Source organism: Balaenoptera musculus, chromosome 7 (genome assembly GCF_009873245.2).
Source record: "Balaenoptera musculus isolate JJ_BM4_2016_0621 chromosome 7, mBalMus1.pri.v3, whole genome shotgun sequence".
Taxonomy (NCBI): domain Eukaryota; kingdom Metazoa; phylum Chordata; class Mammalia; order Artiodactyla; family Balaenopteridae; genus Balaenoptera; species Balaenoptera musculus.
In genome coordinates this window covers 44448900-44468304 of record NC_045791.1, presented here as the reverse complement: position 1 = coordinate 44468304, position 19405 = coordinate 44448900, and the positions used below count along the sequence as shown (strand labels likewise).

Sequence of the window (19405 nt, the reverse complement as noted above, 5' to 3'; positions counted from 1 at the left end):
AAGATCATCACTTCCCCGTGGCTGTCTCTTCTTGAGCCCACTCTGAATCATGAAGTATGCAAATTATTCTAGTTGAAAGAGCCCTAAAATCTTCAACCTGAAGTGCATCAGTACATACAAATGGTGCTGTTTCTTCCCAAATGTAAAAGCACAGTCATTGCTCTCTAACCAGAGTTCGGATTGTCCACCCATGTTTTCCTCTTAGCACAAACTAGAAAGAAGACAAAATTGTATTCAAGACTCATAACTGGCTGTATGTTTTTCTTCGTATGGAAATGGGTGCGGGAAGTGGCAGACAGGATCGGGGTGGATGAGATTCAGCTACCAACTGGTCGTGGTCCCTGGACAGGTCCCTGAGTCACTCTGGTTCTCTGTCTTCCCGTTAAACTCCAAGATCCCTTCCTGCTTGTATCGCGGATATCTCTGGAGCTAAAAATGGGCACCCAGAGAAGCTGACATCCATCTTGCTGTTTCCCACAGATATCGCTGACACCAGAAGCTGGGAAAGAGAAACTGCTGGAACTCAGGCTGATGAGTCTAGCCCCTCAGCGCTTCCGCGAGCTGCCTGGGGGATCTCTGAAACCGAAAGCGACCTCGCCTATGGAGAAGTGGAGCAAAGATTAGATCTGCTCCAAGAACAGCTTAACAGGTATAAGCAATGGCCAGGCAAAGGGAAAACATAATGCAAGCCCTTAGCTGGGTCTAGCCTTACTCTTTGTAAATAGCAAATTCGTCCTACCATAGATGGCATATACACTTAATTATTTAAAAGAAGACTAAAAGTTGACAGAATTATTAATCTGTCTTGCAAGGAGCATTTATTTAGAACGCTTCACACTTTTGGCAGCATGAATCCTCTTTTTTCTTTACTTGTCATAAAATTAGTATATATCATCAGCACTGGCTGCCTAAGAAACCTCCTTTTTTATCCCCTCAAAATAATTCATATTTAGTTTGTTGACTAACACCCTTCCTCTTTCAATCCTCCTTTTACACTTTTTGGTTGTTCGTGGTAACTTAGTATGTGGTACGGTATTTTTTTAAGAATATTGACAAAATGATTTAAACATTTAGTTTTTCAGCCAACTTGTCAAAAATGTGATTGAGTTAAAGCCCAGATCCTCTCCATTTTCCCTCCATCTTTGATCTCTAACTTTTTAAGATAAAGAATAAGTTTTGGTTTTAGGAAGGATGGAACCCCTTAACACAAATCTACATGGATTCCTTAAAATTAAATTGATCAATGACATTCAAGGGAAAAAAAAGTAGATGTATGAGTATGATACTGCTTTAGTTGTGTTACATGTGGAAAGTGACCTCGATTCAAGGTAGTTTCCAGGACATCGCTGGGCAAGGTATTCCAGTAGTCACAGACAGAAAACTGCATGGATTAAACTAAAATGTTCAAATCACAGGATTTACTAAATCAATTTAAAACACACAGTGAGTGATGAGGAGCGCCAGATGGGGTAATTAACACGTTTCTAATAAGTGCAATCCTGGTAAAAGAACCATACAACCTGTATCCTGATTTATGCAATTTTATATATATACCTCATCAGCCTTCCAGGCTGATGGTGTGGTTATGAGGACCAGAGTTTAGGTTTGCACAAAAGGGGTCCACAGATAAAAAATATCCCCAGTGCCAATGACACACTTGCTCTATCACAGACATGTAAGGCCAAGTACACCCGGCCACAGCTGTGGCATTTCAGTTAGCCTGCCGAACAGCCATGTGTTTTATTGGCCTTTATAGGTAAAAAACGTGAGGTGTCAGAAGGAGCTTATACTGTGTGTGTGTCACCAGTGGGTGACCAAACTTGGGGGTGGCAGTCATCTACCCAGAGGTGACAGGAGAATAACTTGTTCTTTCCATCTCTTTCCATGTATGAGCCATGCTCTGGTTTGTTACATCATATTTCTAGTCTATCTTTGGGATGTCTTGCAGGTTGCTACCATGCTGTGTGTATTTATTGCATCTTATGAATTCTGCCCATGTGTAACAAGCTACTTGCTTACTTGTTCTCTATACTTACCACATTCTATGAGTTTTGTTTATACTACATAAGCTAGCTATCTAAGCTTAATTTTTCTTCTGTGTTTTATCAATGCTGCTTGTAGTTTTATTGGTATTTTAAATCTTTATGCCCGAATTGAACAGTGTCAAACAATACAGTAAACATAAAAATGTATGCACACACACATACATTAACATGAAAGATGAATTAGCAATTAAAACAGACAAAAGGAATTAGAAAACCTACAAATTTGTAAGTTGAAATAAATTTGTATGCCTTAATTTCAAACAGAAGTATGACAATACTGTATGAATTAAAGATTTAATTTTGTATTTTTTGTTTTCACGTAATTTTATCAAAGTTTAAACGTTAAAAAACTGAGGTCTATATCCCATTCTCAAGTGCCAAATGAAAGTCTTGTAAAATTGAAACTTATTTGAGAAAATTAAAACAAACTATCATTTACTTAGAGTCAGTAATTCCTAATTAAGGTTTAAGAACTTGACATGATCATACTTATTATTGCTCAGAGAAGCATATTTAGTTAATTAGTTCATTTACTAACTCTCCCTGCTATTTATACCAAGCTACACTGATCTTTTAGCCATAACATATATCAAAATATATACTGTACACACAAAAGAGTTGATAAAAGTGTGATCTCTGAACTTTAACTTCCTTGATTCCTGCCCATTCCTTTATTGTCAAACATATGGTATGCATTCAATTCCTGGAGTAAATGAGAAAATTACTGAATGAATGGATTAATGACAGGGACAGCAGTGATTTCTTCAGCATGATACTCACACAGCACTTGCGATTGGTTAGCCTAGATTAAAGTCATAACTCTTCTACTTAACTACTAATAGGATGACTAGGTCAAGTCATTTAAATTTCTCCAGGCTCAGTTTCTTTCTTTGACCTATACTGACCTGCAATACTGTTGTAAAGACTAAGGTAATACATGTGGAGAGTATATATGCTACAAAATAGAAAGTGTTGTAATTAGGTAAAATATGATTATTTTTTCTTTATTTTTTTTGGCTGCGTCTGGTCTTCATTTCGGTGCGCGGGCTTCTCTCTAGTTGTTGCATGCAGGTTTTCTCTCTCTAGTTGTGGCACGAGGGCTTCAGGGCGTGTGAGCTCAGTAGTTGTGGTGCATGGGCTTAGTTGCCCCGCGGCATGTGGGATCTTAGTTGCCTGACCAGGGATCGAACCCATGTCCCCTGCATTGGAAGGCGGATTCTTTACCACTGGACCACCAGGGAAGCCCCAGTAAAATATGATTAACAATGAACTTAACTTCATTTCTATTATTGATGTTTGTCTGAGTATGTTCTCTTACTTTTCATATGTTTCTGTGTTTCCTGATTTGGACCTTTCTTCTGGATGAAAATTGAGATTTTTAAGGTTCCCTTGTTGCCTCGTCATGGATACCAATCATTGCTGCTAGTGTAAATCAAAGATTACTGAAAATACTTGCCTTTAATGTGTCCTGGGGCTGAAAGTGTAAACTTTTAAGGGCATATACACCCAGGACCCATTTGGCTTGCAACCGTACTTTAATACTAATAACTCTTATTACTTTATTACATTAGTTTTAGAATGAGTTTTTTATGATACTTTTTTCACAGCCAAACTGCAACTAAATCTTTTTTGACATGTCCTAGCATCTGTATGTTTTTTAACATATTTATTTTCTTTGACTAACTTCTTCCTATTTAGCTCTGAAATTGTCACATTTTATTGCCTGACTCAGCTTAGCCTCTTTTGGATTTAAAATCCAAAACATTGCATTTTTACTGCACTGCCATCTCCAAGAACCTCTTACCTCCAGTTTACTCTAGAAGGCAAAAGTATAGAAAACAAGTTTGAAGAGGGCAGCTCACTTTAGACTTCAACTTTGCAGGGTAAGAATCCTGGGACTCTTTCAAGAGTTGGGTCTACTCTGTTTAGCCTCAGTATTCTGTTCAAGTGTAGTAGAACTGTGAATTCTATCCCATTTGTTTCGCCCAAATACACATATTAAGTACACAGTGCAATAAAAACAAATATAAATGGTCTATCTTGAATCGTCCTGTCTGCTGCTGCTGCTTTTCTGTTTTAATGGCCAATTAAACTATATGCAGGGTTAAAAGTTTACATAAGAAATGTTCTTACATATTTATATATTATACCTACAGATACACATATATCGGGAAATCACTAACTGTTGATCCTAAAGCAGTGCTTCTCAAACTTTAATGTGCTTTCGAATCACCTGGGGATCTTGTTAAAATGTAGATTCTAAGTCTAGGTCTGGAATCAGCAGAGGTTTCACATTCTAACAAGCTCCCAGATTTGACCATGCTGTGCATAGCGAGGCCCTAGAGGATGTAAAAGCTTTCAGTGATGATTCCATCCCTTGCAGAACACTGTGCCTGGTACACTGTGGCTCTTTGAGTAAGTGAATGAAAACATTCGTTTTACACAGCTGTATAGCTATGTTGATGTAGGGGAAGAAAAATAAATTTTCTTTTACCTTTCTGAGTTCTTGGCTGAAACCCCTATAATAAAAGACAGATTAATAAGAAAAAAACAAACATAAATTTATTAACGTGTATACCTCACGTACACATGGGAGATACTCAAGGGAAAATTAGTAACTCCCTGAGGTGCCTTAGAACTGAAGATTAAATACCATCTTAATAGGGAAAGGGGCTGGGGGATGTAGGTCTATTAGAGGAGAATGAATGATCATTAGGAAGGTGAATGGATCCTTAGAAGAATAGATGGGAGGTATGATAGTTTGTGACAAAGTTTGTCTCCGTGTGATGCCTCTTCTGTGACAAAAGTCAATCTTCCCTGGTTGTTGAAACTCCCAGGGAGGGGATTTATGACAACTGAGTTCCTTCTGGAAGATCTGCCTTTAGGCAGATAAGGCAAGTTCAGAGAAAGCTGTTCCCCACACTTGCTGTTCTCCAAGTGCCTATAGCTTAAAAGAATCAATATGCCAAAGTGGCTTGTTTTGGAGTGGCATGTGCCTTAACTGACAAAAAAAAAAAAAGTTATAAAATTGGGTTATTCTTTTCTGTTTTAAAGACAAAGCTGGACTTTTTCAAAATTCTCTGTAATTCTTCCAGAGTAGAGCAGATTACTTGTGTCATTAGAAGAGTCCATTCCAATTAAGCTGATAGACCCTAACCATAAAACATGAAAATACAACCTACGCATAGTAAAGAAATTCCTCACTAAAGCTCTTCTTTGTTGAATGTTTTAGTCTGTTTGGGCTGCTATAACAAAAATACAATAGACTGGGTGGTTTTTAAACAACAAATATTTATTTCTCAGTTCTGCAGACTGGAAAGTTCAAGATCAAACTGCTGGGAGATTTAGTATCTACTGAGAGCCAGCTTCCTGGTTCATAGATGGCTGACTTCTCACTCTGTCCTCACATGGTAGAAGAAGGAAGGGAGCTCTTTGGGGCTCTGGTTTATGAGGCACTAATGCCATTCATGAGGGCTCTACCCTCATGACCTAATTAAATCCCACAGGCCACACCTCTTAATACCATCACATGGGGGGTTAGGATTTCACCATTAGCATTTCAACATAAACATTCAATCCATTGCATTGAACTACCCAAAATATCAGATTACTGGTTAATAAAACCAAACTAAGGTTTGGTTCAAAGTCACTGCAGGAAGAGAGACCACCACCTACACAGAGTCTGAAGTATTATCTCAGAAGGGGAAGTAAGAAGTAGGATATTTATAGGACTTTGGAGCCTGGGCCTTTCAAGGTGGGAAACTGAGTGGATCTGGGCCAAGTTCATAATATAATAGTTCAGAATTGATGGACACAGTGAAGTGAGGACCTTGAAGCAAGTATGGATAAATAAAATTTGTTTGATGAAGCAAGTTTATTTGTTCAAAAGAGCAGATTGCTGTCTCTAGTGAGTTAATCTATAGAAATTTCCTGAAGGAGTAAAGTTATTTATTCCCTTAGACTTATTTTTCCCAGGCAGAGTTTTCCTGGAACAACTAAGTCATGTTGACAGAGGTGGTCTGCTGTCTTAGCTAAGTCATGTGGGCACAGTCCTGTTCTCACCCTGCACCAGCTCCTTCACCTGCATGTGATGGTCTTGTGTCCGGGAATCCCACTCATGGTAGCATGTTGCTATTACACACTTCCAATAGGTTTTTCCCTCATCAACACTATTCAAATAGATAGAATCTATGAGACAGAGATCCTGTTTCTTGGAGACCCCTGCTGTTTGACAAAGGTTTTGTGAGGACTCAAAATCGTTATCATAAATTTTGACTCTCTGTTGGGTCTTGAATCCCATCTGTTGATGCAGTTTTAATTATTCCACTCCCCATGCCCAAAGCCTTTTACATGTAATGTGTAAGCCACTCCCTAAATATTAAATGCTGTTAATGATGGGATAAATTCATACAGAAATATTTACAATGGATGTAGAATTTTCCTTGGGGACTCAGAGGAGAGAGAAATTAATTCTGAATAAGGGAAGATTTTGGGGTGCAGATAAAAATTTGTGCTGTACCTTGAAGTGTGAAAGAAAAAATTGATGCATAATAAAATAACGAGTCTCCTCTGTTTAGTTGGCACCATAAAAATATTAGATCGGAACAATGGGTAACAAATAGATAAATAAACTAGTTGATAATTCAAATTTTCTTTTTCAGTGTGTGGTTTTGACATTTGCAAGGCACAATCATGTATAATTTATAGCTATTTGTTTAGAAGACACTAAGCTATATGGCTATATACACCAAATATAGAAAACCTGCACAAATAATGTGTTATCATGATTCTCAGAAGGAAGATTTGTAGTGCCAATGTTAAAAACTAAAAGGAAAAAAATGATTTTTTTCTTACATTGTCCAGGTTTATTCTCTTCTCTCTCAAATCAAAGGCCAAGTTCTCTCCGCTTTGAATTTCACAAATACAGCATGTATATAACTGAGCAAAATTAGTCTATGATTTTAAATTTTTGGTAAGATTTACCTTTTCCTTGCATTTTTCACTGAAACAAAATAGTAAGCACAAATAAGTAAAGAGTTAAAAGAAAAGTTTTCTAAAGAGGCATATGGTCCAAATTTTCTGTTCTTATACCCACATAATCCTTTTTTAATACTGTTAACACATGCAAAGGAGGGGAATCAGATCCATTGTATTTTGCTATCTTTCCCTTGAATTTTAATTTAAAATGAGAATGAAATTAACAGGCCAGTAGGCTACTTATGAGCTTTAGGGGGAAAAAATGATCAGACTGGTATTTTGCAAGCCAGATGGGTTATAGAAGCAAGCGAACTTTTATGTTTGGTCTGTTTCTTAATTACCAAAGGCTCCAAGCTGTAGATGGGAAAGGAATTTAGCATTTGACAGTACTTAACATTAAGGAAAGAATACAGTGAATGATATACAACATTTGATGTTTGTAGGAGAGAGGTAAAGTAAAATATAGATAATATAAATTTGGAACACATAAGAAATTATCCAGTTGTTGCAGCTATAAGAGATATGTGCTATGAAATCTTTTTAACCAGTAAATAAAATGTTCACGAGAAACTGACCAAAACCTGATAAAAAGCACAGAGAATGACTGATTCAAAATGGATTCTGAATGCGTTTTACATTTTGAAATCAATAAAGCTTAATTGTAAAAATGTAATACAATGTACACTGTGAAAATGTAGCCTCTTCATTCAGCTGTTTTTTTGTTAAGATCAACGAACAGGAAAGCAAGGATCTTTATCAGAGCCATTAGTGAGATACAGAAAGTGAGCATCTCCGTGCTCCCTCTCCTGTCCTTCTTGTTTAAAGCAGGGCCGTAATTCTGTTCTTTGGTGGTGCTGCAATTTTCTCAAGTGCTTTGCAATCCTGGACAATTTTAGGACTGTCTTCCCCCATTTCTGTCTGTCCTGCAGACTTGAATCCCAAATGACTGCAGACATCCAGACCATCTTACAGCTGCTGCAGAAACAAACCACTGTGGTCCCCCCAGCCTACAGTATGGTAACTACAGGAGCAGAGTATCAGAGACCCGTCATCCGCCTGATGAGAACCAGTCATCCGGTAGCATCCATCAAGACGGATCGAAGTTTCAGTCCTCCCTCACAAGTGAGTATAGATAGTGTATAACCAAGAGTGTCTCTCAGTGTGTTTCCAGGGACCACCTGAATCAGAATCACCTGGGCTGCAGTGGAAAATACAGATTCTCATCCCCATCTCTGTTTTTCCTCAATTAGAACATCTGGGAATGAGCCCTGTAATCTCCATTTTAAACAAGCTCCCCAACCCCCACCTTTGCCCCCGATTCTTTTGCTCATTTAAACTTTGGGAACAATGGACCTAGAAGAATGATCTTAAAACACTAGTATTTTATTTTTAAAGAAAAAGCTTTTTTTCAAATATCAATCTACTTAAGTTTATAAATGGTAGAGCTTTGAAAGCTAAGGATTAGCCCTGGGTCCAAAAAATGCTTCAAATAAAGGTTTGTAATTTGCTCTAGTGACAAAAGGCACCCTTGAGCAGGTTCTCAGGAAGGAAGGGGCAGAGGAATAGCAGCAATAACAAGCAATAGCAAGACCTGAGATCCAAGTGTAATTAGACTAGTAACCACGTCTGTGCCCCACCCATCACCAGTGAGCTCTAAACTTTTCTCACCTTGGTGATGGTAAGAGGAATGTTAGTGTCCTTATCCTTCCTCTGAAGTCCTGTGAGGAATCCTTTGAATTATGTTAATATGAAAAGTCCAACTCCTTTGGAATTCTATTTTGGGAATCGTTCTTCATTACTTAAACACTGTGGCCAAACTGGACCTAAGAACAATGATTTAAATAAGAACTATCAGAACTATCTTGTAAAAACTTTTTTAGAGGTTTGGGAATTGAGTGCAAAATGCCCTGGGGAATGAAACTATATTAATAGCACGAGGTAATGTGACTGAAGGAAAATAATGCAATTTTTCTAAAATATGAAAGTAGAGATAATTTATCTCGAGTTTTGAATGGCTGGGAAACATGCAAAACCATGTACTTTGTTTTTTGCTTTCAGTGGATTTAGATAATATTTTCTGCCAAGGGATGGGTGATTTTCCTTCCTTTCTTTTTTCTTTCTCCTTGTTCTCCAAATGTACTCACCAAATGACCCACCTTTTTGATCCCAGTTTTGTTGGGAATTTTGAATTAAACTCATCTGGAAAACTCAATATGAAATATTGGGCTTAAAATAATAATAATAATCTGATATGGCTTTGGAGTAAAATTAAAGATCTTGGAATGGTTATATAGGATTATCTAAACTGATACCTGACCTTCAGTATCTTGACCCACCTTTGAGAGGGAAAGATTGGTTAATACCACTAATCAAATACAGATTTATGGAAAAAGAAAACATGTTTAGATTTCATGAGTGTAATTTTAGAAATATGTCCCAATGAATTATAAAAACATGTTTTCTTCTCTTTTCTTTCTATCAGTGTCCTGAATTTCTAGACCTTGAAAAATCTAAACTTAAATCCAAAGAATCCCTCTCAAGTGGGGTGCATCTGAACACAGCTTCGGAAGACAACTTGACTTCACTTTTAAAACAAGACAGTAATCTCTCTTTAGAGCTTCACCCCCCGAGGCAAAGAAAAACTTGCCTTCATCCAATTAGGCATCCTTCTTTGACAGATTCATCCCTAAGCCCTGTAGGAATCTTGGGTCTTCATAGGCATGTTTCTGATCCTGGTCTTCCGGGGAAATAATCATTTTGTACTATTTATTCCACATACAATGTAAGTGCTTTTAATGGCTGATTTGCTTTTTGTATTTAAATCCTCTCTACTTGACTCAGGGGCTCACAAGTTACCATTATATGCAAAAGTACTGTATATTTTCCTAAATTGAAGCTTGTAAGGTAAAATTGAGCAGTTAGGATGTAAATATATATATGAACTCTTTTGTTCCAAATGTTAAAACTGCCAGCATCTCAAGGCACCTTATTTTTTATTTTTATTTTTTAAATCATGTGCATGTTAGGAAACTCCAGTTTCTCTTGCATGGAGACTCCTATTTACTGCTTTTACTAAACCCATACTTTGTTATGAAAATGCCTTCCAAGCAAATAAGAAAGCAAAGGATAAAATTGTTCATGGGTGCAACTCAGATGATCTTCAACTCGTGGAGGTTCAAGGGGGAGATAGGGAACTTTGTCACTTTTGAGGACAGATACCCTTCTGGATTGAGATGTTTATAGTGAATTACATTCATTCCCGCACGAAAAAAAAAAAAAAAAAAAACATACAGTTTTAGAGTTATAAATCTCTGACAGTAGAGGAAACCATCTCCAAATACATGAATATAGGCCAGCTTTAATGAGGGCAAAAAGGCCTTTCTATTTAAAATTCTGTCTCTAACTGCATTCACAAACTCCCTAAAATTTTTCCACTGGCACGTTTCCTTGAATGCTCAGAAACAAGTTTCTCTAATTTTTCTTTTTCTTTGGTGGGGGGCGGGGTGGGAGGGATTCTTCAGAACTGCTAAAATGCTACAGAGGCAAACTGATATCCACAGCTTTCTTCTGACTCATATTTTAGGGCAATCCTGAATTTGATCAAAAGAGTTTATTGACGCATGTTGTTTTCTTTCCAAAAAACGTACAATTTTAGTTGATTTGTGTGGCAAAACTAGCTTCCATGAAGTATATGCCGTGCTGTGGCTTTCTAATCCCAGCTGTGAAAGAACAACGTGCATTTACCTACGTATAAAGAAAATGCACAAACCAGCAGAAAAATTTTAATTTTATTTGGTTATTCAAATACATTTGCTAATCAAAGATTAAATGAAAATCTATCCTATATGGATTGGGCTGAATATATATTGACTCCAGAATATCAGAATATATCATGGAATATATTTTAATATATTCGACTGTTAGATTATTTTGGGGGAGTGGTGGTATATGCCTCTCATAAAATCAGGGTACAGAAAAATTACAAGTTAATTTAAGATTCTGATCAGTCAAGTTCTAGTTGAGAAATTTTATTTTTCAATTCATTTGAATACAATTTTTAACTTATTATGGACTGGCCCATTGTATCCTCTCCTTCTGAACAAAATTGTGAAAATCCTTGAAAGTTTCTTTATCCTTTACTAATTTTTACACTCATATATATTTTTAAAGAGACATTATATCTGTGTACATTATTAAATGGATTCATATCTATCCCTCCAGGATAGAAATATAATCTATTGACTTACTTTTACCTTTGACACTAGAATATTAATTTCAGATACAGGCAATTTATTTAAATTTACAAAAACTTTGCACTAGTTAAAATATGATTAAAGCAACCTTAAATTGCTCCATATATGTTTTTAATGGTTCCATAAATTGCTAATCTGTGGGGGGATGCAATCTGTAAGCACAGGCATGTTCTTATCCCTGCTAAATTTGTGAAAACAAAAACATAAACGATCCAGTACACATGGCAGAATGACCAGTCAATTCAATAAAAGTATAATAATTCTAACCAGCTTTCCAAACCATTTGGTGTTATGCAGACAGAAATTTAGGGACTAACCGATGGTTTCCTTTCCTCATTCAACAAACTTTTATGGGTACCTAGCAGAGAAGAGAGAAATGGCTGCCTCTGATTCAGAGGACAACTTAGGGATTTTACTTCCATATTTAGGCAGATTTTTGCAGCTGCAACAAGTTTCATAAGGATTGTCAGTCCAAGCTCCAGAGAAATTCAGAATGAATTCACCAGAGAATGCTCATTTGTAGCGGGAGAGGATTTGGCAGGTGAGGAATTTAGATCTGATTGTTTGATTAGTGAACGCTTCAGCTGCAACATTTGGTATGACATGCATAAAATTCAGCCTTCCACACATAAAGTCTCTATACTTCTTTATAAAAACTAAGCACGAAGAAATAGGAAGATGGGGAGGGGTGTGCAAGCATCCAGATTGTTTAAATTCTAGTACAACATAAACCTTTTTTCTTCTTAATTTCTCAGCATAAAAGAATTGCTTGATAAAATCTCAGAGAGTTGGACAGGATCTAGGAAGGCCCATTCCTACAGGATATTAGCTTTAAAAGAGCCCAAGCAGTATAAAGATGTGGCGAGTCAGGCATAAAAGTCAGAAGACTCAGTGGTTACAATGACTTAAGCCAAAGGAATTATCTTAATTTACAAGATTCATCCTCCTGTCCTAGCCGAATATCTAATGCCTAAAGTCACTGTCACTTTCCCCATGGGCGGTAGCAAAAACAGCCTGAGCCCTCCATCTTGGGACCCTGCTGAGAGCCAGGTTTAACTGCGGTAGGTTTAACAGCAGTATAGCAACTGCTCTCCTTCTAGGTAATTAAAAGCACTAACATAATGCTTTTTGCCTTCCACCTAAAAATAATATTAATATTTATATTAATATAAATATTTATATTTAAAATAATATATAATATTAATATTTAGGTCTCCAGGCCTAAATAAAATGACATCTAATATCTAAAGTTTATTTGGGTTAGATTTTTTCTGATGGTATTATTTGCTGGGCAGAAATCTGAAAGACTTACCAGTTTACCCTATAGAGGAGTCCCACACTCTTAATTAGTTGAGAAAACCAGGAATGAAAAATGCTGATGAAAAATGCTGAAGCAATGTCCTTGTAGGGTTTTTAAATAATCACTCATTCAACAAACATGGGAAGGTAGGGGCACATCTGGGACAGTACAGTTTCTTAAGTCCATTATAATGGGTTGGTCATCAGAGTTGAACTTTCTGACTCTTCTAGTCAGAAGATAAGGAAACTGAGTCAGGCCATAGTAGAATTTGGTGTCAGGTTTAATGTGTGTATGAGGGTTGCTCACAAGGTCCTTTTGGAGGTTGATCTTTAGCAATGGTTCTCAAATGCCTAAAAGAACAAAGTCCTAATACAAATGTTATTTTAAAATCCCATCATATATTATCTAAGGATAAAATTGATCACCTGTTCTGCCTATCTAAAATAAGAATTATTAACAATAGTATCTTTCCTCTGAACGCCTTTCATGGTTAAAAAAAGGAATCTGGTAGAACTAGTTACTAAAAGTGAATTGGAGTTTTTCAAATGGCTTATCCATGGTTAAAACCAAAAGTAGATCAATTACTTAAGTGGATTTCTAATTGTAAATCAAAATGTTTATAAATCACACAAAAAAATTTAAATGTTATTAGATTTCTAATCACATTTTTTGCAGTAAAACAAATGTGTCTATCATGTGAGTTCAAAGAGGCACCTGGAAGACAGGCTGATGATATCCTTAAGGGCGGCCCTCGAATTAGCTGCACTAGCTCCAACCACCTGGGAACTTGTTAGAAACATATTTTTGGGCGTCACCCACACCTATTAAATCAGAAGCTTTGGGGGTGGGGCCAGTAATCACATTATAACAAGCCCTTCTCCATACGATTCTGATGCACATGAACACTTTGAGAATCACCCATGCAGGGTTCTGTGGTCAGACCAACTTGGGTCTCAGCATGAGTTCTTTCATTAATAGCTGTGTGACCCTGAGCAAGTTAATTAACCTCCCTGAGTCTTTTTCCAGAGATCATGGTACCTGCCCTGAAGACATCTGAGGAGGAAATGAGATAACATATAGGAAAGTGCCTGGCACATAGTAGGTGCTCAAAAATGCTAGATTCTTTGGCTGTCATCCAGGAACATAACATTATGTTCAATCAGGAAAACAATTTTCCACAATTTAGCTTTTGCACAATGTGCAATGTCTCCAACTAAACAGCTGTTACCGAGACTAAGATTTTCGATTCAGAAAAACTCAAGTGTAGCTATTGTTGTCTCTCCTAATTGTATTTTGCACTATTAGGTTTATAGCTTTAAAGTAATACTATTTACAATAATAATTGTGAGACTATGAATCTCATCGTTACAAACATATCTACTCTGAAGTGATGTTAAATGCCAAGTGTGCAAAGATGATCTGTTGAATTCAGTATGACTAGAATGTATTCCGTGAAGACCGGCTCACTAAGGAAGCCCCTTTACATCCATGATAGTTCCCAAATGGATATTTAAAAATAATTTTCAAAGTACAATTTTGGAAGAAAATATAGTGTTTTTTCAGAAAATAGAATTTCACAGTTGTAATGGCTTTTTTCAGGCATCTAGGCCCACTCCCTCATGGCACAGACATTACATTACACAGACGTAGCCTGCCTAAGCTCTAGTGTGCAATGGTAGCAACGGCAAGAGACTCAGCGTGGTAAGCCTGAATTCAGATCCTACCTCCTCTACTCACTGTCAAGACAAACCCTCAGTGAGCCCCAGTATCCAAAACTATAAAGATGAGACAACATCTTAAATATCTTGAAGGGGTGTTGAGGAGTCTCTGAAATGTATTTGTGGAAGTGCTTTGTAAACCACAAGGCACCGTAAAACTATAAGATCATCGTGTGACTTGTGCATCATCACAAAGGTGGTGGTCTTGTGGTCCCAGTGCAATAGCACTACTTATGTCTTCTAAAAACCTTTCAGTGCTCTTTCCCCTGCCCGACACTGCTCGCATTTAACCTTTGTGACAAAAATCTATAAGGTGTTTCTCACACAACTCTCAAAGATGCATCTGATCAGAGTAGGAGAACGCCAGCCTTAGGGAAGCTTCCTCTGCCATAGCACCCCACTATTTGTCAAATATCACCTTTGCCCAAGATCCATAAAATTACATTTACATTGCAATTGTTTTCTAGGTATGCTATAGCTTCCCCTTCTCCCTCTCACTATTTCATTTAAAGGTGTTTTTCTTGTGGTTCTCGTTAACTTACTATGCAGTGATGTCAACCTTTTAGAAACTAAATGGATTGTGCTTTTAAATGCTTTATAAAGCATTAGGTATTGTGATTGATCAGTGCCCAAGCTTAGAATAATTCATTACATGCTCTTGTGGTACAAATACACTTTAAGACTATGCAATACAGAAAAGAAAATTCACAGGAAGACATGAATTATTAATAATTATTAATAATTGACAGCATGAAAAGAAATTATTACAAGGCTTATATAAACTATTAAATGGGGGTTGAGAGAGATGACTAAAATTTATTTAAAACTAACACATTATTACTATGAATAGAATAACACATCTCTAGAAATGCAATGTTAAGAACACAGAACCATACAATTAATTGACCAATTTCATTGTTCTTCCAATCATAATCCAACTTTTAAGTGAGAATACCAAGAATTACTAGAGGAATGCTCCCAATAAAATATTTTTATTTTGAGCAGTGGCAATATTAACGTGGTTACTCTTCAAAAGCTAGTGTCAAAACCCAGATGAATTCCTGAATTGCAGTCATGACATCTGTGACTTACATTAGTTCATTTATATTTTGAGAGACACAAAATAATTTAGCACAGCCGTGCTTTTAAAGCACTATATGTTTTACCTATGTTCTTTGTACTTCCACTGTCTGTATATTAATGGTGTTTTTAAGTTGAAAATAATCAAATAATCATCACAACTGTTAACATTTTAAACTGTATTTTTTAATACTGACAATATATTGTTTGAGTATTTGAGAAAATTCCACACAATTCCATCATTCTTATGTTATTTAGGTGTAAAATTCAAAGATCAGTAATCTTATAATTAACTCCTCCACATAGTCTCATCAAAATGGCCCTATAATTACAATAGCACTGAAATAATATGGTACTCTTTTCCCAAATATTAAGGAAGTAGGATAAAAATATTGGGGAATCCCTAGTTCTTAATCTCCTAGGCACCTGCCAATTTTAATTAAAGGCATATTACCTATTTTTAGCTGAAATTTGTGTTCTATAATTTTGTTAGGAATATGTATACCAGAATGTTGCCAGTTAAAAAAATAATACATTTCAAACAGTAATGTTTGTAATTACTTGAAAACGTCAGTCATCTGATATAAAGAAGCTTGCTCACATTGGTTAAGTAGTAAGCACTTTGGAATGCTTTAAACATAATGAAACAATCTACCAAAACACGTATATTTCCTAGTCTTTATGCACATAACGTAGCATGAAATCATGATGCTTTTGAAATACTCTGTGCAGAAATATTTATTTTTTAGCAAATATTTTCTTCAAAGATTGGTATGCGATATTGACAGTGTAATCTACTTGCACTAGTTTTGCAATAACCTTCCACAAATAACTGTAAATAAGAAAACTGTAAATTTCATGTAAAAATGGTTGCAAATTTTTGGTAGCTAAAAGTGTACAAGTTGTATTGAAAATATAGTATATATACATAATTTAAGAACGAAGCATATAATTTCTGATCTATTTATACATGAAAATTCAAGAATTTGTAAAAGAAATTATTTTGGGGAAAAAGAAAGTAAATCTCATTAGCTACTTAGGATACTTTTATTAGAGAAGCCAACTCTTTCCAACATTTTACTAGGTACAGTGATAGACACAGGCATGGTGGTGCTGATGTATTTCACAAAATCACATAATTGTAACAGTGCTACAGTTTTACTGAGTTCCACTGAGGCACTAGTAAGCTGGACTGAGTGGTAAAAAGCGTTAAATCTCAAAGAAACATAAAAACACTGCACTTTTTGCCTCTCGAGAACACAACAGTAACTTACTAAAACATTTGTTTATTTAAAATTTCTGATGGCTAATCAGGCTTTAACTTACATGTGAGACAAATTTTTTCATAATGTATGCTTTATACGTATTTTTCATCTAGAATGAAAATATTGGGATATTATTTTCTTTTGCCTAAGTTTCATACATTCTTAATTCTTCCCCGGAATCATTTATCTATTAGTTTTTAAAACATCAAACTATCTTCAAAGAAAACTTTTAAATAAAATTGGTTAATCGTAATGTGGCATGTTCTAAGCTAAGGGCTGTTTAGTCTGTTTAAGGTTGAGAATACCTACCATTCACTTTTAACGTTTAAAAAACCAAGAGAACATGCCCTATTTGATAAATAAAAAATGAAATCAGAGTAGCAGGAAGCACTGTAATGATATCTACAAGTGAAGCGGATTAGAAAATAAGAATCAAAGTATGAAAAAGCAAAATATTTAAAAACTTAGTCTCTTGCCTTAAGATAAATTGGGAGTAATGCATTTAGATAGCTTTGGGCAATTAAATATGTATCCACAAGTTCAATTAATCTGAAAACCATTCTTAAATGGCCTATAATTTTCAAAAGGATATGGATCTTTAATTAGTACGTTTCTAGAACATCCATACTAGCAATGTTCAAGTTATCCTTTGCAATTTCAGTAATCATAACAAGATAAAACGTGATTAAATACAGTCAACTAAAATGCAAATGACTATATGTGTATATCTGTAAAGTACATATTCATATTTTTACGCTTATGGGAAAAGGTTGCACCCCCCCACACACACAGTATCAGAAGGGGTACTAATTCCTGGCATACTTGTCTCTGAATATAGCTATTAAATGACCCAGACCAATTCTTCTCACTCCCTGTAAGATTTCCAAATTGCCACCATCTCTGATGTTGCAGAAGGGGCACACCTAAAAACGTAGCACAGAGGCAAGGAGCCTACTCATTCCCTAACTCTGTGGCACATCATAGTAGCGTAGAAGTGCCACCAAGGTCTACTTACTATATATTCAGATCTAGAAGCACATCTGAGTTTTGAATGCTCAAAATGTAATACACAAAGCTGCATATTACCAAGCTACATGGGTAAAAGGAATGTTAAGTAATATAAGGCTCTTTTCTTTACTATATGTTTTTTAAAATAAGTAGAAAAAGACATGGCAAGAAACAAAAACACAGGTTTCCCAGCATTCAAATAGTGAGCTGACAGTGAGACAGAGAAATTTTTCATAACTTTCCCAGTTTTCTGGCAAGTAGTTTTGTCCTCAGAATTCTAAGTTACAGGACAATTTGAATTCAATATGGACATATGTGATGTTATGATCTTATTCTAGACTACAAATTATCTGAACAGTAGTCATTTAAAATCCTGCCTGCATTCATCACTATAATAACAGAAGTTCGAAATATTTATTTTTTCTTTGTATCATCTAATATTATTATGAAGTTAAGATATACTCTTAGATGATAACAGCATTGTACATTTATTTCAAAATGCTTAATTTGCTATGAAAATGATTTGATTAAGACCAACAAAAATGTGATCTTTTAATACAAGTTTCAAAGTAATCAAACACCCATGGTTGCATTTTAAAGTTTAAAAGAAAAATACGCTAACCTGAAAAATGTATTGAATTTTACTCACTAGATTTAATTTACCAGATTTTGACAAATTTATTCCTATTAATTTCCCAGAAAACTGCTACAAAGAAAACATATCATTTATGAGGCTGTCAAACATAAAAGGACAAAGAAAAGCACATTTCTGACAAATAGTATTTCTTTTGTTTGTCCAGTTTAGTAATGCCATAACAGGTGAACTTGATTTGTATATTTTATTTAAAGAAATCATCACAAATTAATTTTTTTATGTTCTTAATTACACAGATTTTAACTACATTAATAAATTTTACTTTCTTCCAGGGTAAATGCCTTTTCTGGAAATAAACATATCACTTGACATTTTTTTTATTACTTTTTGTTTCTGAATTCATGCTTGATAGATCAAATGAGCGCAGTCCTTGAAATAACATTTAAAGTGGACCAAATTAAGATTCCAATAGTATTCATTTCCCCTTGATGTAATTTAAAATGTGTAAACTGCCACTCGAAATAGAAGTGTAATACCTGACATTTAATCATTTGGCAGTCTTTTAGGCATAGGTGAAGTACTGCACTGTTATTTGAACTGAAGCATCTCATAATATCTATGTAACAGATTTTGTATGATGCAAAACTTTACAGCAACCTATTTGAATGTTTATTAAAAAAAATTCTCAAAATGACATGGAAACATGTTTATTGGATAAATAAAAGCACTTAGACATTAAGAGTGTACATTATTCAATAATTTACATCATCATAAGAAAACTGGGGCATGAGTCAACCAGTACAAACTACCACACTATATTCATATCCCAGGCATACTCCCTGTAAAACTATTTAATTTTTACCTTAGTAATGGATGTCTGTTTACAGTAATTATTTTAAAGCATCAAAAATGTGAATTGCATTTCAGTAAAAAAATCCTAGTAATATATTCTCTATGGCTAATGTTTATGTAATTATCTATCTAATGTAAAGTGCAAAAGAACTGTCTGACAACTGGGTTGGATTGGCATGGAACATTAGTTTTGCTAAGAGGAAGGGTTCTGTGGTTAAAAAAAAAAAAAAAAAGTTCGGAAAAAATTGGGTCAAATAAAATTAAATGAGATTTTCTGTACTTTAGGCTTTATTAAGCTCCCTGAGGAAGGTG

General features: G+C 35.4%; 1 protein-coding gene across 1 annotated transcript in view; it reads left to right on the top strand.

Annotated features, from left to right (window-relative positions):
- Positions 1–9774, top strand: part of KCNH7 (potassium voltage-gated channel subfamily H member 7) — a 450126-nt gene extending 440352 nt beyond the window's left edge. Inside the window, exons 14-16 of the mRNA XM_036858162.1 lie at positions 481–649; positions 7952–8144; positions 9505–9774. Coding sequence (XP_036714057.1) covers positions 481–649; positions 7952–8144; positions 9505–9774 — 632 coding nt within the window. The remainder of the gene's footprint in view (positions 1–480; positions 650–7951; positions 8145–9504) is intronic.
- The last annotated feature ends 9631 nt before the right edge of the window (positions 9775–19405 follow it).